The sequence below is a fragment of the Nyctibius grandis genome, chromosome 3 (assembly GCF_013368605.1).
Source record: "Nyctibius grandis isolate bNycGra1 chromosome 3, bNycGra1.pri, whole genome shotgun sequence".
Lineage (NCBI taxonomy): Eukaryota > Metazoa > Chordata > Aves > Nyctibiiformes > Nyctibiidae > Nyctibius > Nyctibius grandis.
The window spans coordinates 42,520,588-42,544,043 of record NC_090660.1 but is presented as its reverse complement, the minus strand read 5'-3'; the positions used below and the strand labels follow the sequence as shown (position 1 = coordinate 42,544,043).

Below are 23,456 nucleotides of genomic sequence, written 5' to 3'. Positions count from 1 at the left end.
ATAAAAAACTCTCCCCAAAATAATTTCGGTTTCACGGGTGTTTGTGCCCAGTTTTTAAGCAGGGATGCTGCGCCGGCCAGGCCCGGCCCGCGGGGCTCCCTCACACCAAGCCCAGCGCTGGAAGCCCAGAGCCGGGCTCTCCCCACGGACACCCAGACTTATGCCAACTCTCCCCGGCCCCACAGTCACGGAGCCGGGGCCGCCTAGACTAGACTAGACTAGACTAGACTAGACTAGACGGACCGGACCGGACCGGACCCGACCTGACCTAAGACGCGCCCGCCGCACCCCCTCTTCCTGCGGCCGTGGGCCGGCCCCGCCCCTTGCGCCTCAGGCCCCGCCCCCTGGGGCGCCGCGCGGGGGTCGTTACCACGGGAGCTGCGCGAGGTCGCGCACGCGGCGAGGAGGAAGATGGCGGCGCCCGTGGAAGTCTGTCATGTCGCCTGCTGCGCCAACCGGGCGGGCGGCGGGGCCATGTCCTGGGGGCAGGGGGGGCTCCTTGCCTTCGGCAGCTGCCGCGACGTTGTCCTCTACGAGCCGGCGGTGAGCTGATGCGCTGTGGGGCAGGCCGGGGCCGGCAGCGGGGCCGGGGCCGGCAGCGGGGCCTCACGCTCGGTGCTCTCTCTCTCCCGCAGGTGCGGCGGGCGGCCGCCGCCCTCCGCGGCCACGCCGGCAGGGTGAACTGCGTGCGCTGGGTCCGCCGGCGGGACAGCGGTGAGTAGCGCGGCCTTTCTCGTCCGGCTTCCCGTCCCTTCGGGTCGGGGGGCCGCGGATGGCGGCGGTAAGGGCGGGGGTGGGTGTCTGCCGCGGCGGGGGCCGAGGCAGCTTCCCCTCGGGGCCGCGGGCGCTGCTGCCCAAGCCCCTCGCTGGCGGGGGGTGAGGCGGGAGGGCCGGCAGCGGAGGGGCTGTGGCGTACACTGAAGGAAACGGGGAGCTGCAGCGCTTCCAGCGCGTCCTGTCGCCTTAAGCTCAGCTTCCCAGTAGGGATTTTCACAGGTGGCTCCGCAGGGATCTGAGCTCCCCCCGGATCTGAGCTCCCCCCGAGCTCAGGTGAGGGGCCCGGTAAGCGAACGGATCCGGTCGGGCCGTCTTCTCCGGGCCCCGCAGCCAACGCCACCCCGGGAGGCTGTTTTGCCTGGGACTGCGGTGGCTCTGACAGATCGGCGGCTGTCACGCTTGTGCTGCCATAGGGCTCTTTAGTAAGTGTTTGGAGTTTTGCGTGTTTTGACTTTGTAAGCTGATTTGCAATGCCTTTTAAGAAATCTCTGGCTATAAAGCTGTAAGTTGTATAGAGATCATATCCTCGAAAAAATAATATTTCAGGATGGAAATGTTTGAGACCCTTATGAGGCTTTTGCTTGATATTGATTCCAGGATTTAAAGTTGCTTAGTGCAGACTTTTCAAAGACGCATGTTCTTGCCCTCAGGCATTTATAGAAACTCGTTGCCAAAGAGAAATGGGGCCGTTGATTAGACTGTTAATGAAATGTGCCCATTGCTTTTTTTGGGGGGAGAAGTATTGAGGTGGAAACATTCCTTTTTAACAGTGATATAAACTGCCAACCTTTCAACTGGTTGCACTAGAACATTTTCTTCTTAAAATTGGTTAAAAGGGAACTTGGGAATTAAATTTTCATGTGAAGCTTTGAATTGTGCTTGGTTAGATTTCCCTTGTTTTATTTTCCTATCCGCCAAAAAGACCAAACAACAAAAAAGAAAATATTAAATTACACTGTTGGATTTGAGAATCTTTTTGGAAAGATATATTTATCACATTCATACAGAACTTTGAATATTCCTGTGACTTTTCTCTTTATGTTGCCTTAGAGAACACCTTTGAACTTAAGCTGTCCTGCACAGTGCAACTCATATTAGCAATACTTTATTTTGATGGAAACTTTGCTTACAGTTGATACATGATATTTTGTTAGTAGTAACCAGTGTAACTGTTTACATTGATGACTGCTGTACAAAGTAAGTCTTCACAAAACTTACCAAAATGTGTTTTTTAGCTCCTGAAACAGAGTTAATTTCTGGTGGATCTGATAAACAACTCATTCTTTGGGAATGGAATGGAACAGGAATGTGGAATAATCAGGTAAGCAGGAGTAACCTCTCTTTAAAGCTTTTTTCGCCCTAGTTTCTCACATACCACAAATTATCTGTTTTGTCTGTACTTCTTATTCATACCTCTTCATTTTACCTTGACTATTGAACCCCGTGTGTATCTTCTTCAAATTGTTGGTATTCTGTCATGCAGTGTTTTACTTTAAGTGTTGTTTCTTCTTTTCTGTAGTTTATCTTTTTCAAATGAGCCTTCATTAAGAAATTAGACAACCAGTCATCAGGTTGATTTGTCTGGCATGTCTAAAAGATCCTCTTTGTCTGTTCTTGAGTCATCAGCTTTCTGATCTCATACAACACTTTCCTTTAAACTGCCTTAAAATCTTCAAACTGTGAGGTTCATTTTTAGTTTAAAAAAAAATAAATCTGTGCAACAATTTAATTTTGTCAGAGAAATAGATAAAAGTATGGAGACATGCTATTTTATCGTACTGTAAAATGTAAGGGGAAAAGATGGAGTATGGTGTAAAAGAGCCTTCAGAATGAACTGAAATTTAGATTAAAAAAGTACTTTTAATTTATTATGAAATTCTTTGAAAAAGAATGTGTCTAAGTGTGCATGTTTTAATGAGAGCTCTAGATTACTGTAAATTCTTAAAACCAGGCAAAGTTCTATATCAGACAAATCAAAAATTCTTACTGGGGCCTACCAGGCTATATTTTGGAAAGAGATGTCAAGTGCGTTTATGACAAAATTTGGATAAATGCTGGACGACTTCTGGTCACGGAATTAAAAGCTTCTTGTTTTGCTCTTTGTGTTTATGAGGAACAGATTACAAATTGAATCACCTGTATTCATTCATTTAGAAAGTAGGTATTTAAGTCTAAATTTAGAGGTATTTTGAGAAGTAAAAAGCTGCTTTGATTTGCAAGAACACACTAAACATTGCTGGCAGGGCTGCTGTAGCTGCTACTTATTTCATCGTGTTCTCTGTGCCGTCTCCTTCACTAAGGTTCTCCAAACTTCTATGAGATGTTTCTTAGCGTGAGGGACAAGAGAAGGAGAAAAAAGAAGGAAAACTGCTCTTCCTAAATTCTATACTATTTCCAGCTTTCCTCAAGGAATAGTGAGCTTTGTATAGTGTATGCAGGAACATATAATTCTGTTCAGCTTTGAACAAAATCTCATCAAGTTAATACTCATGACTGCTGTATCCCTTCTCTGTGTTTTCCTGGAATATCCTATAACTTAAGCATAGCTTGGCAGATGCTCTGCCATTTCAGGCATACAACTCGTTTTCAGTATTAAATTATTTTATTTCTTAAAATGGCTTTAAAATTTCTCTCAGATAAGTTACTGGAATTTAATTTTGTCTATTTGTATAACTTTGTAAAACTTTCTGATGTGTTCAGCTTGTGAAAAGCATTCCTCTCAAAGGCCATGCTGAAGCTGTTTGTGCTGTGGATGCTGTCTACCAGTCACATGAGCCTGATTTAAATCTACTAATAGCTTCTGCAGCTTCTGACTCTACTGTGAGAATCTGGTCTCGGCATGGTTCAGAAGGTAACTTTTTTTTTAACATTAGAGACAACATACTGGCTTAATAAAAATGATGAATGCTTATCCATGGAAGTACTTGGCTAAATACTAACATCTTTTAATGCAACTACATTAATTTCTTTTCAAACTTTGGTACATCAGACCACTGTATTGCTCTTTGAAAGCTGAGGGTTGTACTAGTTTAACAGCTTTGGGTCAGATTTGTTCTGCAGAACAAGGTTTATCTTTCTGTTTCATCTTTTTCATCAGTGGTGTGTTGGCTGAATGTACTTGTTTCTTTTCAATATGTGCTCAGAATCTGATAATGCGAGCCATCATTTTGCCCTGTAATGTGGGGGCAAACTAGCTGTATGTGTGTGTGAAGTAAAATTACTTAGTAAAATAATTAATTCTGGCACTAGAAAGGTGAGGTTAAACTAGTCACTTGTTTGTTACTATTGACTTGAGTGCAATGAAGTGTGGGATAATAGGATCTTGATCTTCTGGTGAACTAAGCCCTTGCATGGACACATGGGAGAACAGCTCTTTGGAGAAGAAATAAATAGGGCGGATAATCTAGATTTAAAGTGTTATTTGCTAGTTGAGTTGTACTGACTGCATCTCTCAAGCTACTTTCTTCCTTATCTGGTGTACTTGAGGATTTCATATTGCCCTGCCTACGTGAGAGAAATAGATGGGGGTTGCCAATCTTCAGTCCCATGTTCTGGAAGGCATTTCTTATGCTCCCAAAGAACACCATGAAGTCCTGTTATTTCCTTTTTGTCTTGCTGTTGTGGGTTCCAGTGGTGGAAGGACCAATTCTACTTCTGTAGAGAGGTTTTTCTGTTATCCTGTTGGTTACTCTGATCTTGATAGCTTATCAGTTCAACCACTTCTAGAATCTCAGGGGTGTTTGCAGGAAGGTTGTTTTTTGCCCATCTGTCTGCTCTTGTAGCAAATGGATTCAGTTTTAGCTTCCTGTGGAGTGAGTGCTGTTGCCACAGGATATAATTTGCAATATTTATCGCTTCTGATGTGTTACCACAGTGAAGCTCTACAACTTTAATACTCAGTGGAGGATAGTGACTTATCTTCAAACTCAGTTAACTCTCTATGAATTTCTGTGGCCCCACAGAAGATAATGCTATTATTTAGGCTTCTGAAAAAAGTAGGTGTTTTTCAAGTCCTTAAAATAAAATTGAATGGGAAATTTTAACTACATAATGTAGTAGGAAACGACAGTGTAACCGTAATACTTATGATGAATGAGATCAACTCTGTCTGTTCTTGTTTTCCAGCTAAATGCATTGAAATTCTGCAGTTTGGAAATGGATTTGTTATGGATGTCTGCTTATCCTTCTTGCCTGGCAGCAATGGTAAGTACAGCTGCACAGCTTGAATATCAATGCAGGAGACGCAAAATCTAAGAAATCCTCCAACTAGATTTTCATTTGACTGACGCCAGACCCTTGTGCCATATTTTTTGTTTTCTACGGAATCAGCCTAAGCTGCTGCTTGTAAGATTTTTTTACTGAACTCTTCTTAGGAATTAGAAAAATACCAGCTGATTACAGTGTCTTCAAAATGATGCTCAAATTGAGTTCTTTAGTTGAACTTTTAAGACAGAGAGCTTAAAAAGGGGGTAACGGACTGTAAGTGAATGGGATAGGATGATGCTGTTAGTTTCACCCATTCCTTGTGGTGCTGTATGTTTGTTCTTGTTGTTTGGATTGAAGGGCAAGATGCAGAAAAAGAATCTGCAGGCCTGCATGAAAAATTGCAGATTAAGGAGCACTGTTTATCACCTGTTCAGTCTTAAATATGAAAAAGTTGAGATTCTGAACAAATTTAACCTGACTGATTCGGTATGGTTTATATAGTTTTCTATTAACATAAATGTTCAGATTTTGTAGCCTGCCACAGACGCGTTCTTCTGTTGTAAATCTGTAGAAGCTTTTTTCTTTTTTTAAAAAACTAACTGTATTCTAAAGCCAGATGCATATGTTGAATTAGGTTTGTGTTTAAGTATCATTAGTCTTTCACCCGGATGGAGGACTGCCAGGCTCCCAAGAGAAAAAGTACTAAAGTTTCTTACTGTATCTAGAGTTTTCAACTATTCACTGCATGTGTTCCATGCTGATGTGTTGTTTGATTTTATTCTTTGTCTTGTGATAATTCTGGGAGATAGGAAAGCTCTATCAAGATGCGTTGTCCCATTTGGAAATGCTAATGTCCATTTCCAGAGTGTGTCTGATATCACAAGCAGCATCTGCACTGCTAAAGAACTTTAAACCTCTCTTTCTCTCTTTTTTTTTTTTTTTTCCCCTGTAAATATGCTATCAGGTGGCTGTTGAGATGAAGTTAAAAGGCTTGAGTGTAAATTAAAATCATTACCTCCAGTATGAGTTTTCATTAGAAATGAAGTGTCTGTGGTGCCAGTTTAATGAGTATAAAATTCATATTGCAAAGCAATAGATTATTTCTTCATTTATGATACTGTACAGGTAAGAAATTCTCACTGTAACACTCTAGAGTAGTGCATCTGTTTAACATTGAAGTCGTGTTGTATATAAGAGAAGTGACCATTTGTTTTGAAAAAACCTTAAATGAAGATCATAATATTCTTAAAACTAAATGCTTCTGAAACCAAAATTGCATGGAGTGCTTGAAGCTTCTTTAAATGGTGGAATAGCAAGAATTTTGCTTTGCTTTGAAAATCTCGCAGAGTCCCCAAAACCCAGTGTTGCTTGAAGATGCATTTAGAACAGGACTGTCCTTTATTATGGCCTCTTCCCTTCCCAACTCAAATTAGTTATCCAAAACAACATAGTGCTCATAACCTGAAAAAGAGTACTTTACTTTTCTGAAGAACTGAAATTATTTTCAAATACATTATATGCATAGGAAAAAAATCCTGTACACTTATGTTTTTAATGCCAGTTCCAATATGAATGATCTGTGCTGCTAAAATTGTCAAGAAACAGTTTAGATTTTGAACCATAAATGTTCAGTTAGAAATTTTTCCCCTAGAAATCTATAAAGGGGCTTTAATGTAGCAAAGCTGTGTTCCTTTTCTCCCTAAACCTGACATAGTAGTCCATACAGCTGAACAGTTTTTGTTCAGAGGAGTATGTTAATTCTGAAATCTAAATAAAGTAGCTTAAAATATATTATTGAAAATCTCACTGCTGATCATTTTGTCAGAAACATTAATCTGTAATGGCAATTTGGAATTTTAATGAGCTTCAGGGAAAAATGATCTATGATAACTTTAGGAGTTGCTCTGAAATCCTTATGAAGGCTATGTTGGCAGCTGTACTAAGATTTAAAGAAGCTTTTCTCTTGAGGACAGTCTGCAGTTCTTAAGTCAGGAATCAAATACAAAATTACTTTTCTGAATGTCGTAAACTACTCTCCTGAACTAGAAGCATTTACAGTAACCTCTAATTTCACCAAGCAAAGAAATTTAGAGCTCGTGTTGAAAATTGATTCATACGTAATGGATGCTTTAACTTTCAAAAGACACTGAAGTTCATGATGCCTAGTATTGTAACTGATCGTCCTTGAAAATAAATTATTTAAAAAAAAAAGTTAAGAACCATTTTTGTGAAGAAGTCAAATGGGAAAGCCAACAGACTGCTCATAAAAACCTGAACAATCATTTGCAGATGGAGTATAGCTTAAGCACTTTACTGGCAGCCTCTTAGTTAAGGAGTTTCTTTACAGTTGTTTTCCGAGTCTTGAAGAAAAGCTTCATGCTGTTTTGTTTGGTTGGTTGCTTTTTGCCTTGTAGTGTCTGCAGAAATTCTGCTTCTAAAATGCTCGGAATAGGATTTACTATTTTACAGATCTTGATCACCTCTTTTGTCGTATACTGTGATTCTTCCTACCACCTGGGTGATTGTGGTGCCATAGCTTGGCCTCTGACAAATAAGAATTGCCTCCTTGGAACTGAATTGCAACAGGGGAAAAAAAGAGCGAGCGAACCCGAAGCAGCTTTGCTCATCACACTGTCTCCATTGCAATTGGACCACAGTTTCCAACTCATTTTTTCTATTTCCTTTGCAGGACTTAATCTCAATCAGATCCAAATTCTAATACTCTAGAGCATTTATGTGAAAAACTGTATACTAGTCTGTCTTTGCCAGTTACGTGTTTCTTGATAGAAAGTATTTGCATTTGTCTGATACAGCAACTAGATCATAATTATCTTCTTGTTTTTATTAGTCAAACTTTTATTTTATTGAGTAAGTATATAATTGCCGTAATGGCCCATAAAATGTATTTATCAGGAGAGGATGATACAGGCTCCAAGAACATACATTGTATCATATTTTGTGGAAAAAACCCTCACTCTTGTCCAGTTTCTGTGGACCTGAAGACCAGGTCTTCTTTCAAAACAGCTCATTGCCTCCAGTCCAAAGCAGTCTTTTTTGGCCTCCTGTAAGGCAAGGAGGAGATGGAGATGAAATGTGACTTAAAGGCTGGAGAGAAGCAGCAAGTGATGGAGGTGTAAGAATGTGAAATGTGACTTCGAAGTGCGAGAGGAGCAGCCTAGATAACTAGGCACAGATTTGGTACAGGCAGAAAGGGGAAATTAGCATAGAGCATAAACTTAGTATGAATACTCAAGTTGATTTTTTTGGTCTATCCATAACAAAGATAATTTTATCTCTTTACAGGGATGACATTTAGGTATTTTTAAGTAGTTGATTTTAGTGAAATTTTTTTGTTTTCTACCCAGACTTGAGAAATGTGTGTCTAGCCCTGATAACTTATTTCTTAATTTTCTAATTAATTACTTTTCTTTTGCTATGTTAGTCCCTAGCAGTACTACTTCATGCTTATGACTCAAAAAGAGTGGAGTAAGGGTTAACTATTTTTTCCCATCACCTTCTGTGGGAGAGATGAACTGCAACACTGCCTAACTTCTCGTGTTTTCCCCTTAGACATAACTTTGTCTGGTTTGATTCAATAGACTTAATGTTTTTTTTTGTGCACTTCCTAGATAGCTTGTAGAAGTAAACTACTACTCAAGACTTGAGTAGGTGTATAATAATGTTAATTGCTTTCATATCCTTGTGAACAGTGAGTGGTGGTCTGTCTTCCTTTTTTGCTCCGTCTTTTTATTTGCTGTGTAATAATTATGCTACTTCCATCTATATACTTATTTCAGTTGATTTAGGACTTGAACTGTATTAGTTCTGAGTCATTTTGTTTTGCTGCTTGTTCCTTTTGTATTTAGAGCAAATGCCTGTTGATATCAATAAAACAAACATAATTAATTGAAAATCTCTAATACTTGAACTTCCTACAGATATGTGAGTTTGAAGGAAACTACTCTAACACCTTAGGTATTTGTAGATATTGGTTTCATGCCAAAATAACTTGTGAGTTTTGTGTTCTTGAAATACTAGTTTATTTCAAACAGTATTAGGTGTCTAATTTAGAAAACATAAAAAGTGGTATAATACTTGCCTGTCTGTATTAATATATTTATTGATTGATTTTATGTTATTTGTATAATTTTTCATATCCTAGAATATTAGATTTTGTAACTTGAGTAAAGAAGACTTTTTATTTTTTTTTTCTTTTTCAGTACCAATACTGGCTTGCGGTGGTGATGACTGCAAAATATATTTGTTTATACAGCAGAATGGCCAGGTAATTACACTTTTTGTCTTTTGCTCAGAACATTACTCAGTTGTTCTTCTTTTCCTTCCATATGTGCTGCTGATTTTTTGGAGGTGCTTCAGTGACTACTGTATGTCTCTAGATAGCCATCACTGTTGAAATAGTTTGTCAATTTTTCTAGGTAATGATAAAATGTACATACAGAACGTTGAAGTTGGATTCAGTGCATAAAACTGTTTGTTTTTTCTTATTTTTGCCCTGTGTGAAGATAGCCTGTGTTTCTGTTCTCACTGACATAAAATAGCTACAAATGTCCTTCTTGACTGAGTATCTATGTATTGAATGGTTCATATGGAAATGATGTTACTTTCAGTCTATAAATTCTTATAATAAAACTGATAAAATTTCTATCTGTGGAATTGTATGTTTGTAGATAAGCACGCCCTTTGTGCTGAATGCTTCTGATTGTTGAAAGAAATATTTGAAGGAGCTTCTGATCTTCTAAAAGCATGCATAATTTTCATGTATTATTTGGAAGCTGTAGCTACATTTAGTTTTTCATACAGCTAAATGTTCCTTTGGAGCCCTACAAAGAAATTTGTCCTCTCTTGCATCTGTTCGGAAGTTTTTGTTAGACTCTAAAGCATGTGTTGAATGACTGTCTTCCAAAACAGAAGTCAATGTCACTTCTTTCTCTCTATTGCTCCCTTAAAAAAAACCCCCTCAAACCACAAACACTGCCCCACAATGTACCAATGAACCTACCATTCAGAAACCCCCAATGAAACTAACATACATAGGAACCACTTCTCTGGATTTGTTCAGGCAGAGTCCCTTTAGAGAATGACGGATAGATACTCCTTTTTGCTTTTTGAGAGACATAAAAGCTACTTTGTAGATAATTCTGCCTGTTCACGCTGCAACATACAATAAGATTTCAGGATTTTTTTGTCATCCACAAAATAAATACTTCATCCTTTATCTATCTGCTATGTTCAGTGATTTCTTGACTGCTAAGCAGGAAAGAAGGGTTGCTTTCTTGGTAGTGGTGTTTTTTTTTTTTATTTCTATGTAGCTCATGAGTTAAATCAGTTTAATGACATTCTCTGGGAATTAGCAATGACAGAATGCCACTCATGATTCTAGGTGTGCTAAAGCAAGACTTTTATGTCAGGGGTTGTGCTGTTGATTTTTCTCATTCAAAATCTGGAACTTGTTTCCTTAGATGGTTCAGATTAACAAATAATACGCAGTTTGACTGCCAAAAGTGTTCAGACGTCCATAACTTATTTTGCCAGTTGTTGACCAAACTTTTGAGCATAACAGCAGTCTTAGCCATTCTTAAATGCAGTCAGTCTGTGGAGGATAAAGGAAGATAATTAGAATAAACAAACTCCCATCTTCAGAAGCAAGTTTATGCTGCTGTCTTTTTTTGGAGGTAGGAAACTTTAATCATGCAAGGGATGAGGAATTTTCTCTTATTTTACATGTGTTATTTTTCATACATTTTCCTTCAATTTTAGGGAGTATTTTCATCAGCTGTCATGGCATAGTCTCTATTTTTTTTAATGAGGTGGGACTTCTGGTTGGTGTCTCTTAACTTTCTAAAACATCTCTTAATTAAGTAGACTGTACAGACCTCAAAGAGAAGACTCCAGTTTGATTCCCTGTGGAGTAATGGTGCCTGCATAGTGCATTACAGCTATTAACAGAATGAAAATGTCCTTGAGAGCCTTCTGATGTAAATTCCTTCCTAGCTTCTAAAGGGAGTTCTCCTCTTTCGTTGGGTTCTCTAAGATCTGCTGACACCTTTTTATGGCTTCTGTAGTTCTGCTTTTAGAGGTATTTGAAGGAAATGTTAGTGTTGTCTTATCATTTTTTTCACAAGACCTTAATGCGGAAGAGTGATTACAATCTAAACTTCTGCATCCGTTCCCTCATTGATAAGGGCCTGTAGCTCTGTCCTGTTAATTGTGGTTCTTGGAAATCTCTTCCTTTAGTTAATGGCCTAAAAAAGATTGTATGAACCCCAAGGTGGAATGTAGGTTCATAATGGGACATTCTGATGAAACTTGGAGGGCACTGTTATACTCTGAGGGAGGATGAGACATCTTCAGTTAGCTGTAAAGGCTGCCTTTTGGTAAACTCATGAATTGTACAGTTGAAATATATTTATTCATAAAAACTGCTTGGTTTTTGAAATGGAATGGGCAGGCTTCAAATCCTTCAAGACTCTCTACCCAGAGATCCCTTACTGTGTTAAGCAGTAGAAAGAAAACGATCTCTTTGCTTTTCTGAGTTCTTGAGAGTATTGATTTGTAAAAGTACCCACGGAAAAATCTTACAGAAACCATTATGTCTTCCTGCTTGAGATATTACAGGCCTGTGGAGGGGAAGTAAGGAAACCGGAAGATCAAAATAGAGCTTTAAAACAAAACACCTCCATGTTGAGCTTGGTTTCTGTAAGAAGGTTTTGCTGTGCATGTTTGAGTATGTTTCCCCAAATAATTTGGCCTGATTGAAAAGTGGAATAAGAGACTCAAACATAATTCAGGCTCTAATTCTACAAGACTAACATCTGGATAGAGGAGGGATATTGCATCTAGTGTCCAGTGGAGACAAACTGAGAAGATTTGGACCTCTGTTGCCTTATGTGGCAGCTGCCAAATTTGCCAAACAATAGTACCAGCCTGGTCCTGAAGAACATGTACCCAAAGTGTGGGCAGAGTTAGTTGAGCAGATTATGCTGGGCATGTCCACAAGACAACCAGGCTTCATTAGTTCTGCTACCTACAGAACAGCTTTATTCTTTGCCTGAAAGAAAAGAGATCAGTTTGCTGCTATGTAAAAATATTCAGAGATTAGTTAAGGGGGAAAGCCCCACTGTGAAGTAGGTGACTCGGACCACGAGTTTTTGTTAGATTCAGCTGTTGGTACTGTAAATTCCAATAATCTTATGTATCTATCTAGTAAGGACAAAGGGGAAAACTGAAATAGAGAAGGAGAAAGCTGAGACTATAGAAATTAAATCTGTAAAAATGAGAATGACAGCTCAAAATACTTGCAAATATAACCTAGGCAATAATAAAAACTTTGACTGAATAATTTAAAAATAATGACCATGTGCATCTGCAAGAAGCTTTAAATTGATGCAGTTTTAGAACAGAATACATACGAAGAAACTGAATGTGTGATACCAAGAGACACAGACTTCAAAGAAAACAGCAGAAACAATACCAAAAAAACCCCCAACAAGCAGAGGGCATAACAGCAACACTCTCCTTGCTCAGTTTCAGCAGACAATTTTTATTTTCATGGGAAACAATTTCTTGAAAATTTTGAGTGAGTGCTTTTTTTCTGTAGCACAAAAGAACTGTGTGCTTGACCTAAGGCTAGTAGTGCCCTGAGGCCTATTTGGGAAGTGAACTAGAAACCTGGGGTGGTATTAATAACCTCAATGTAATTAGTTTTACTCTAAAGAGAAAACAAAATCTACTTTTCTTAATGGTTCTCTTTGATGCGAGAAGATGAGAGTAATTTAAAAAAAAAAAAACACCCAACACCTTGAAATTAAAAATTATTAGATGTATGTTTAGATTAATATTAAAGTCAAGTTGCAGGAGATAGGCACACTGTTCAACATAAAAGGAACCATGAAAGACAAGAATGTTAGCAATAGTTCAGCCTGAACCAATCTTTCAGTTGGGAATAATTTTACCACCTAACATTGGTGAATGTAAAATGCAGAGCATTATGTCAAAGGTCATATAAATGAATTAATAAATAATTCTATTGTCTGAAATATGAATTGCTAAAAAGATTTTTTTGATGTATTGCCAGAAACACATAGCCTTCAGAAGAACCTTTAGGTCACTGTTTGATCTTGCTTCCTGGGCTGTTCCTGCCTTTATACATAACCAGTTGGGTGTTTAATATAAACGTCTATCCGAGTGCCACATCCAGAAGTGCCAGTGAGTGCAGAAGTGACAAGCCAAATGAGGCTTAGGTGGCTGTGAGAACACGTTCAAGACTAAAACTTTCTGATTTGGAAGCTTCTGTTAAGCTCTTCTGGTCATGTTTCTCATATATGGATCATTCTGTAACATTAAGAATGCAAATGTAGAACGAGGAGAAGCTGAGTAACATTTTTTGATGGGAAGGTGATTCTGGGGAATATCCAGGAAAGTATGGACCAAAGAGAAGAAGCACTGATTTCTGAATATATTTAGTTAACTGTAAAATTGTTTGGATGAATTACAGTTGCTGACTAGCTTCTCTGAAGCTGAAGAGAGAGATTTTGAGAGCTTTACTTATTGTGTTGCTCTTTAAATTTTTTTTTTTCAAGATTATTATATTTTTTAATTACAGATAGGGAAAGAGAACTCAGTTGCAGTTTTGTGCTGAGAGCAAAGACTGTCATTTAATCTTAGCTCTTAGTAGGCCTAGGTAAGGGATTTAGCAGAATACAATGCAATAATGTGTTAGTTACGCATTTGTACTAAACTACACTGACATTTTAACTGTAATGGTTATTTCAGACATTTTAAGTCAACATGGGATCAAAAAATGTCATGGAAGTAGGGCTTTCTCTGGGCAAAGAAAACCAGAAATGGTTTAAATGCTAATTAAGCAATAAACGCTTCTACTTTCCTTGACTCAAAATAAAATGGCAATATTATATATGTTATGAATGAAAATATACTACTAATGAAAGATCTTACTAGGAAATATGGACTGTGTTTGTGTTCCTGTGTTCATGCAGGGGTTTCCATCAGAAGATAGAGTTCTTGATGTAGGCCTTCCTTGGAAACTAAGTCAATAAACTTAAGAAACACAGGGAATATTTCTGGTGCCATAAGTAATTCTTAGTAATAGTATTGTATTACAAATTAATTATTGAAATAATTTCAGAACATCTACCCTTCTTTTTACACTTGATTTTACCTTTTTTTACATTTTCCACATCATATGCAGTTTCATCTACTTCTCGTGTAATACAAATTATTTACCATGTCATACCTGCATTATGTTATTCTTTGTGTACCACTATAAGCCTGATAAACTTAAAAAAATTTAATCTATATTGTAGAGAGACCACCTTAAATTCTTTCCTGCTCATATCTGGGAAGTGCCATGATATGACACATGTTTACCCAATGGTGGCAAAACCAAAAATGCCTATTTAGAATCTATCAGTAAATTGCAATCCTTAGTAGCAGCTTATTTTTCCAGTTTCAAATAGTGGAAGCTGTGAACATAAAAGACTTGAAAATCCAAAGCTAACTACTCATGTGTGCATGATAATTATGTGCATTTCTATGATATAACATGGATTTTTATTCAGTTTCAGAAAATGTTAATACTCCCTGGCCATGAAGATTGGATAAGAGGCATTGAATGGGCAGTCTGTGGTCAGTATGAAAGATTAATAAAGTAGAATACTGGTTTACCCACAGTACTACTGTTTTACCCCTCCAACAAATGGGTTTGGTGCACTGCAGCATCTAAGCTCTTGTGATTGTGATTTTTTTTTTTCTGAGAAGATGGTACAAATATTAAAAAACAAGATAGAACTTTGCATCCTGTTAAACTGTAAGAATTGTTAAACCTATACTACAGTTATATTTTAGTTATCAAAATTATGGCTACAGTAGGATTGATACAGAACACTCATATCTTGTGTTTGCGTCCCTCATTTTGTCTGGCTTGCTTCAAGTATGTCTACCTGACTGGTAGCTAAATGCAAAGAAATAGGAGTTTTAGCAACTTGTCCTTTTCAATGTGCAAATGCGTGTCTCTGAGTGAGGAAGAGTTGGCTGCTTTTTCAAAGAGGGGAAGGTAGGGGGAAATAGTACTTTTCTTCTGCCTCCATCTTTTTTTTTTTTTAACAATATGAGATTAAGAGGAAAATTTGTTCAGATGTTAACTAATCAAATAGTTCTTGCAATGGCAAAAATAAAATAGAAGGAATTAGAGGACGCTACAATCCTTAAGAAAGAAAAGGAAGAAAGAGTATTGAGGCTGTCAGAATTTCAAGAGTGAAGGCCAGAGGTAGTAAGGGAGTATATGTAGCATATGGACAGTATTTACCATGTCTTCCATGCCTTATAAGCAGAAAAATGTCCATGGTCAGCGTGTTCTAAACTAGTGGAGAGTTTGAAATGGGAGAGTAAGTTGATGTTGAAATAAAACAACAGTTTACGATACTGTGTACGATAAGAAAAATTAGGATAATGCTGTAGTACGTATTTGGAAAGGTGGTAGGTTAGTCATGGCAGTGGTTGCAATGAAAACATGGCTCTAATAATTTTTTTTTTTTTTTTGAAACCAAATAGGTGAAGACCTTTTCTTAGTAAGCTGTGCTCAGGATTGTTTGATAAGAATTTGGAAAGTGTGTACAAAATCAAAGCAAATTCCAGAAACTGAAGATGATTCCATAAGACTGAAAGAGAATGTTTTTACTGTCAGAGGTAGGTAACAGCTGTGAAGTTCTCTTGCACAACCTCTCACTTGTGTATCAGTTTGTGGTTTCAGGGTGGCTAATAAGGTGGTTACCATCTAATTTGTTTTATTTCTTGTATTAAAAGAATCTGAGATCAGTTTGACTGCGTTATTTTTATTCAGCTTTTAGAAAAAGTGGAGTTACTGTTTTAAAGCCGTGACTGTGTAAAGCTAAAAATGCATTACAAAAAATGGTAAAGCAGTGAGGGAGCTTAATATCAACATGCATTGTTATGCGTATTCCAAATGCAGTACATAGTCAGGAGATATATTTGTCTGTGAGAGGTAAGCTGTTGTGCAGTTCTTCTCCAGTTTAATATCATACCTTTAATTTTCTTCTGAATTCAATGCATTAAGAGGTGCTACTATTACTTAAACCTTAGAAAAATACTGGACATGACAGGTAAGTATGTGCAGGCTTACTTTTTGGTTATTTAACGTCCTGTTTGAGCACTCTAACGTCAGAGGCTTGCAATGGTGTGATTCTGGGGTAAATTATTAGGCAACTTAAGTAATATAATGACGTTTGTATGATGATGTGTTTAAAAAGGTGCTCATGCTACTCGCTGCAAATCCCGATTCGTTGTTTGAAGTATCTTAATGCTTGTATTTACAGTCATTTGGACATGTAAATTTGCTTAAGTTAAGAGTGTAGGTAGAGTCGATGTCAGAAAGTTTATTTCAAAATTGCTTGAGAGTTCTTCAGGAATTATGTGATACTACTCAGAGGCAATAGGCTGACCTTTTAGTATCAATCTGGTACCCGGGGCTTGCGGTGAAGTAGGTTTTCAAGGAGCTGTTCAATGTCAATAGGCTATTGAGATATTGGTAGATGATGAAAGCAGTTGATTTTTTTCACTGAAGATATCAAATGACCTGGTCTTTCTTGGATTTTAGAAAGAAATGTGCTTTTCTCTGGTTTGTGGTAGATACTGATATAACATACGCAATTACTTTGGAGTCTGTGTTGGCTGGTCATGAAAACTGGGTGTATGCAGTTCACTGGCAACCTTCATTTTCCAAAGGTAAGAAGATACCAAACACTTAGCAGTTGTGTTAAGTGTTGTATACACAGAATACAGTCACATGTCTTTGTATTGTGTTTGCACGTTGCTGTGGACTATGAAAATATATAAATTCTGCAATGATGTTTTATAAGTAAATGGATGTTTTGGCTGAATGTGCCACAATAGCACATCTTGCAGCACAGGCTCTGTCTGTCATTGTGTATTACATGATGCTCTCTCTTACTAGTGTTTTGTTTAATGAATGAGATAAAATAACTGAGCTGTACTGGCTTTATTGTAACTGATTTGCTCTTTGTGGAATAAAAACTAGTTTAATTAATCAGTATGAATTAATAGCTCTAATATTTTACCTTGATACAGGTATTTGAAATGTGTGTTCTTTGGAAGGTCAGCATTAACTCAAAGAGCATTCCTTTCTTTTTCTTGGACTAGAAAGGAACAAATAGCAACATGCAGAAGATTAATCTTCAGTCATCTGTGCGCTAATGTAACATGCCAGGGATTCCTTGAGTATCAGTTTTCTCTAGCTAGCGTGTAACTTTAAGGCATTAATGTAGACTCTCATTGAACAAAATGTTATTTACTGTTCAATTCTGCATCTTGCACTGGTCTTTATATTTCTTTTTAAATCCTTAAAATTCTGTCAGCCTTGTTTGTGGTACTGATTTGCTGGTGCATGTCTGCCTGGAGTGTAAGGGAAGGAGATTCTTGATTTGATGTGCTTGCTCCATCAGAACGTCCTTGTGTATTTGTATTGGCAAAGGTACCTTTTTTTTTCCTGAGATGTTTTATAGTTACTGATGGCAAGTGACTTCACTAGTACAAAGCACAGCTTTTTTCCAGTGTATATACAACACTTGCACAGTGGAGTGCAATTAGAATGTCGAAATACCTGTAGTGAAAGATACAGGACTTGCTCTAGTAACATTGGCTTAGTTATCTGTTCGTTCACTTTTTTTTTTTTAAACACCAATAAAAGATGTTGCCTGTTAAAGCAAGGTTTAGGCAAAATATAGTCATGTAAGTCTTGCACTGCAATCTGAAAAACTGTCCTGTTAGACAGTGAAGTTTTCCAGGTGTCTTTCTTACATCATGCTTCTGCATATGTACAGCTGCTTGTGTTCTGTGGCCTGCCCAGTCTTGGATTCTCCAAAATAAATTTTCTTCTTCAGTAGAGGCAGACTGATCGGAGGGAGATGTTCTCAGTGCAGAAGGTTTGGTGTGATAGAAGATACTGCCTTGAGAGATGCCCACCAATGTCTCTATTCTCAAGAAAAGTTTCCCAGCAGTTCTAGGGGTTTCCCAACTCTGGGGGATGAACCAGTTCCCTCTTCCCCATTCTGCTGTGTTGGGCAGTTGTCCAGAGTGTTTCACTGCATTTTGGGGAGCAGTTCTTACTGCTGTATGTATTACAAGATGCTGGAGTCTGTTGAAGTCTCTAGTGAATCTAACCCTTAATTTGGAAAAAATACAGTGAACACTGGAAGAGATTATTTTGTTTTAAACTGGAAATCTCTGTAAAAACTAATTCGGGGAATAGAACTGAGAACTGTTATGCAGTCTCTCCGTGAAGCTCTATATTTTCCTCCATATTACATTTGTTTCAATGTCAATTTGAAGTGAATGAACAGTAGAATATGGTTGTTCTCGTGTACATGTTTTACATTTCTTTTGAGAGATTATGGCTGAAAAATACAATACATCCTAATGAATGCCTAGTAAGAGCGTAGAGCCTGTTAGTCTGGCATTTAAGTACTGCATTGCACATCTCTGATGCTGAACAATTTTCTTAGTGTGTTTGGATTTCAGGATGACCAAATTCTTTTAGAAAGTATTCTCATAGGTTGTAGGGTAATCGTTTTCCTTGCACTGTAGATGGCAGCATGCAACAACCAATGAGGATATTGTCTGCATCAATGGACAAAACTGTGATCATCTGGGAACCTGATAAGGAATCTGGAGTCTGGCTAGAACAGGCAAGTGTCAGTCTTTCTCATAACATGTACTGTGTTCAAGTTGCGTTTCCAGCATCGTGTGTGTACTGGAGGGAACAAAATCTCTATAAAATGCTGGGAGAGAAAGGCGAAAGCATTTTCCTGCAAAAATACTCACGCTGATGCTGTGTTGCAAGTAAAAGTATATTTTTCAAAAATTATGTGATGCAGTATGATTTTTGTTGCTCGTTTCCTTTCCTATTACCATATTGTGGAGTTTCTGAGGTGAGTTTGTGCTCACCTGGCGTTCATAGTATAGCAAGCCAGGTGCTGCGTAGTAACACACAGTGTGTACTCCTGGTAAGAAGAGGAAGAAACTGTCCTGAATTATTTGTAGTTAATCCTTGTGGGAATGTGCACCCAAGCAGTTACTACAGAGCAGCTGACAGCAATTCACAAGCCTGGTTTTACGCGCAGTAACTTGTTCATGGGCTGTGTTGTTAGGTTTTTCTTCCTTTTGAGCTGGATACCCGTGTTTCACTATAGTATTTTGAACGCAGTTCTAATGAGGATCATCCTAAATAAACAAATAGTACAACCAGATTTCTCTAATGCTTTGGTAGATGTCTTCGTTTTCAGTTGACCTGCTTTTCCAAATTGCAATTAGTTCAGCCGAAATTGTTTGTGTTGGGTTATGCCAACCATTGTTTATGGTCTTTCCTGTCACAAAGAATGTTCTAATCCTCTCTTGGGAGAGCAAAGAGAATTACAGTAGGTGGATTTAATTTTCCCCTGTTCGATTGAAAAGTTCTTGTGCCTTTCTACTTGAAGTAGAAATTAGTTCATCACATAGAGATGCCATTTGTTGTCCCTAGTTGTAACGCTTAGTTGTGGTTAACTTTACAAGTTTCTAAATCTGGGTTGTGCAGTAAAGCTTGTTGCAAGTTGTTACTCCTTCTCTGTATGTTCCATTTGCATTGGTTAGACCTCAAATGTGAAGCTTGCAGTTTGGATCAGATGTTTTAGCTGCAACAATCTTTTTTGTGTTGAGGGAGGAAAACCTGAGCTGGAAGCCTGCAGGGAGGAAGGGTGCAAGGGGAACATCCCATTTTCTTTCTATTCCGTTTTGGTATGATGAACAAGAAGTCTTCACAAACTCATTCCCCTGCTCGGAGGTGAGACTAGAATTCTGCCTCTAGCATGAGAGCCATATCAATGTCACTTCTGTACAAGTGGTATTTTTTGGAATGAGTGCTAATAAAATGGACATACTAGTCCGTGCTGCCATTTAATTCATTTAGTTGGGATCTTAAAAGCAGCTGCATAATGATGGGGGAATTGTTAAGAGTTCAGCTTGAAAGGAGTTATGTTCTTATCTCTTGAATAACACTTGAAAATGTAACTTTAATAATCTTTTAATGTAATTAAAAACTTGGAAGAGCACTAGAGCAACTATAAGGGGTGTGTGTGTGTATGCATGCATACATACATGACACAGTCGCAAGGGAAGCACAAAACAGGCCAAAATATGCCACAGAAGGAACGTGGAGCAAGTTGCAGGGATTCATAGACAAAGAGGGATGTGGAAATATGGTAGTAGATCTTGGAAATTTATTAAAAAAAAAAAAAAAGTAATTGGGAACCACTGTTCCTTTGGACCTTTTATTCCATTTTGTGCAACAGAGCAATAGGAAAGCAACAGATGACAAGAAACCGTTGCATCCAACAGGCTGGACTGAAACATAAAAAGATTGGGTTCTCATCTCATCTAGTGTAGTGTTCTCTTTCCCCTGGGTGACTGAGCAAGATCCTATCCTGAGATGTTCATGAAGGGAGGCTCCATTAAAGTGGCATGCAGCTTTAATTCCCGTGATATTTTAGTGCTTAACGTCGCAATTAAAATATTCCTTAAATGTATTTTTGTGGATAATGTGAACTGTTGCCTATAGCTAAATTTTCATCTCATGAGATTAGGATGAGTTTATACGAATGGAAGGCCGTTTTCATGGATATTTCACTTCTGAACATCAATTCAGGTGCGGATAGGTGAAGTGGGTGGCAATACCCTTGGATTTTTTGACTGCCAGTTTAGTCCGGATGGTTCAATGATTGTTGCTCATGCTTTTCATGGAGCACTACACCTTTGGAAACAGGCTGCAGTTAATAAGGTATGTTGTTTTATTTTTATTTTTATTACTTAAAAGAATTAGACTTATATGTCACTTGAACTAAGTTCTGTTGTCAATAGAAAGGTGTAACAGTACAATTTAAAATCAAGGATTGAAATAGTCCTTCTCATATAATTCAATATAATATTCCATAGGAGTCTCGCTCCTGCACAGAAGGGAGATTGCAGTCTCTCAGGCTCTAAAACCTGTTGCTTTCCTGTGGGAACCATAAAGTCGGTGGAATAGGCTGAACTCCTCTGTGGTTGTGCGTTGTTTAGAAGTGGTAGCTGAACCAATAACACAAAGTTTCTTTTAGATTGCAGCAATAAATCAGTGTTTGTGTCTCTTTGGCCACTCTGAGTTCTAATAATTTGCTGTTTTCAAATGTCTGGGTGGTTTTTTTTTTTTTTGCTTTTTTAATAAGGATATTGATACTTTTATTTTGCTTAGAATATGCCAATGAGTCAATTTAAAACTTCTTGCTGCTTTGGTGACTTTTTTGATAGAAAGAATGGACTCCAGAAGTTGTGATTTCAGGACATTTTAACAGTGTAGAAGATGTAACGTGGGACCCAGAAGGAGAGTTTGTCATCAGCGTTGGTTCTGATCAGACTACTAGACTCTTTGCTCCATGGAAAAGAAAACAAGAGTCAGAGGTACAATCTTCAAAGATTTTGTCAGTTTGGTAAAGAGGGCTTGTCCGTCCTGAGTTTGGAACAAGTCACCTGAATATAACTCATACCTTAAATTTCCCTAAGCCATGATCTTTTCAAAACTGCTTGTGTAAATGCTTGGTTTGGCCATTCAGTATGTGCAGTGTTCACTTTAAAAATACTAGTGGCAGAGTTTTAGCAATCACATAGCATGACTGCTGTTTAATCCTGAGTTCATCTCTGGGTTACCTTCAGTAAGTGTTCTCCCAGGGTCTTAAGAACCAGGCTGTGCAGTAATTCAGAAGGAGGAATACACAGCTGAATCTAGTAACCATCTATTGTCCTTGTTTAACACTTGGCTAAGCACTGCTGCAGGTAATCATAAAGAAACTCAACTTTGGTTGTGTTTTTTTACACAAGCTTAATCTGAGCAAAGTTCTTGCTGTATTTTTTACACAGTCTTGTTTGACTGTGACTGTTTTACCGGAATGATTATCTGAACTGCACGAGTGCAGTTGGTACCAGTGCAAGCAACTTTTCAGGAAGAATTATTCCTGAATAACTTTGTGTGTTCCAAAATAAGTCTAAATTTTGGTGCGGGAAACCCTGTCTAGGAATGCAAAAGTTCCTCTTTCTGGTTGCTCATGCATTTTCCTCATCTACAAATACAGCTTTTTCTGGCAGAACAGTACTAATGTTCCATTCAGGAAACTGGCAGAAACCAGGCTGATTGGAGTCATGTAAGGCCCTGTGCAAGCTGTGCTATTAGTTGTGGGAAGCAAAGGGCTGCTATTACAACTGTCTCATCAAAGTTTCTGTAGTGCAGACTAGTGTAGGATGACTGATTTTTTTGGGAGAGTGAATTTGGCATCAGTTCCTTGATTTCCTTCTTCCAGGCCACACAGAAGTAGTGGCAATCCCAGCTCAAGGGCTAAGCTTTGCCTTGTGTTGTAGGAAGGGCATCTCCAGTTTCCTTCCCTGCCTCTTCCCCTAATCTCCAGTGTGGAGAGTACAACAGCTCTGTGGAAAAGATGGTATGTTGGATTTGATACATGGAAGCAAAGTCCAGAACTAGCACATGATGTGAGTTGGCAGCATTCAGAAGAGTTGTCAGTATCATGTTCTCTGTGACCTACTGAAGTACCACTCTTCATTATGTATGCTGCTTGCTAAATTTTTGTCCTATTTTCTGAAAGAACTGAGCCTTGTATGTTCTACCTGTACAGCTGTTCCTGAAACTTTAGAATTAATTAATTGATTTAGCAGAGGGATTGCAGTCTTCAGATGCAAGTTTGGTGTGAACTGAATTATTGTACTTCCTCTTCCTGTTCCGACACAGAACCGCCATGTGGCTGGTTCAACCAGGTGTAAACCCAAGTAGCGTCAACACTTGTTGCTGCATGGGGTGTGGGAGAAAGCTGTGGTATCCTGTTGGTGGGATGAGGTGGAGGGTTGACATAGAAAAGGGTCATTTGAAGGCATCTGTTCAGGACTTCTGAACCCTCAAAACCAGGTAGGTAGTTCTGCTGCTCAGGAACTTAGGTAAGAGGCTTTTAAAATGTCTTACTTTCTTTACTGTACTGAGTTTAGCAACTGAAAAATTACAACAGGTGACATCTGATGTTTGTCTTAACAAGACACAATGAATGGTTCAGATATCTATGAAAAGTTAGTATTACAGCTCAATATTCACATTTTTCTCTATAAAAAGAGGCCTAAGTGTTGAATGCAAATAATTATCTTTTCTTAAAATCTCAGTTCTGATATTGTACTGGGTTCAAATGTCAGAAATAAGGGATAACAATCAGCTTCAATTTGTCATGCAAATTTGCACCCTGATTTTTCTGGAAGAAGCTTATTGCATGACTTATGCAGCCCCCTCTTTGTCTGTTTTGGGGTTTGGGTTTTTTGTTTCGGTGTTTTGTTTGTTTTTT

At 38.3% G+C, this 23,456-nt stretch overlaps 1 protein-coding gene across 3 annotated transcripts in view; it reads left to right on the top strand.

Annotated features, from left to right (window-relative positions):
* The first annotated feature begins 396 nt into the window (after positions 1-396).
* Positions 397-23,456, top strand: part of ELP2 (elongator acetyltransferase complex subunit 2) — a 47,903-nt gene continuing 24,843 nt past the window's right edge. Inside the window, exons 1-12 of one of the 3 annotated variants that reach the window (XM_068395934.1) lie at positions 397-543; positions 636-714; positions 2,013-2,098; positions 3,478-3,628; positions 4,903-4,980; positions 9,204-9,268; positions 14,583-14,649; positions 15,574-15,708; positions 16,669-16,764; positions 18,643-18,743; positions 20,738-20,869; positions 21,376-21,525. In XM_068395934.1, the coding sequence (XP_068252035.1) occupies positions 412-543; positions 636-714; positions 2,013-2,098; positions 3,478-3,628; positions 4,903-4,980; positions 9,204-9,268; positions 14,583-14,649; positions 15,574-15,708; positions 16,669-16,764; positions 18,643-18,743; positions 20,738-20,869; positions 21,376-21,525 (1,272 nt within the window). In that variant the 5' untranslated portion in view covers positions 397-411. Of the gene's footprint in view, positions 544-635; positions 715-2,012; positions 2,099-3,477; positions 3,629-4,902; positions 4,981-9,203; positions 9,269-14,582; positions 14,650-15,573; positions 15,709-16,668; positions 16,765-18,642; positions 18,744-20,737; positions 20,870-21,375; positions 21,526-23,456 lie in introns of those variants that run through there. The other 2 variants (XM_068395933.1, XM_068395932.1) reach the window with 2 other exon arrangements.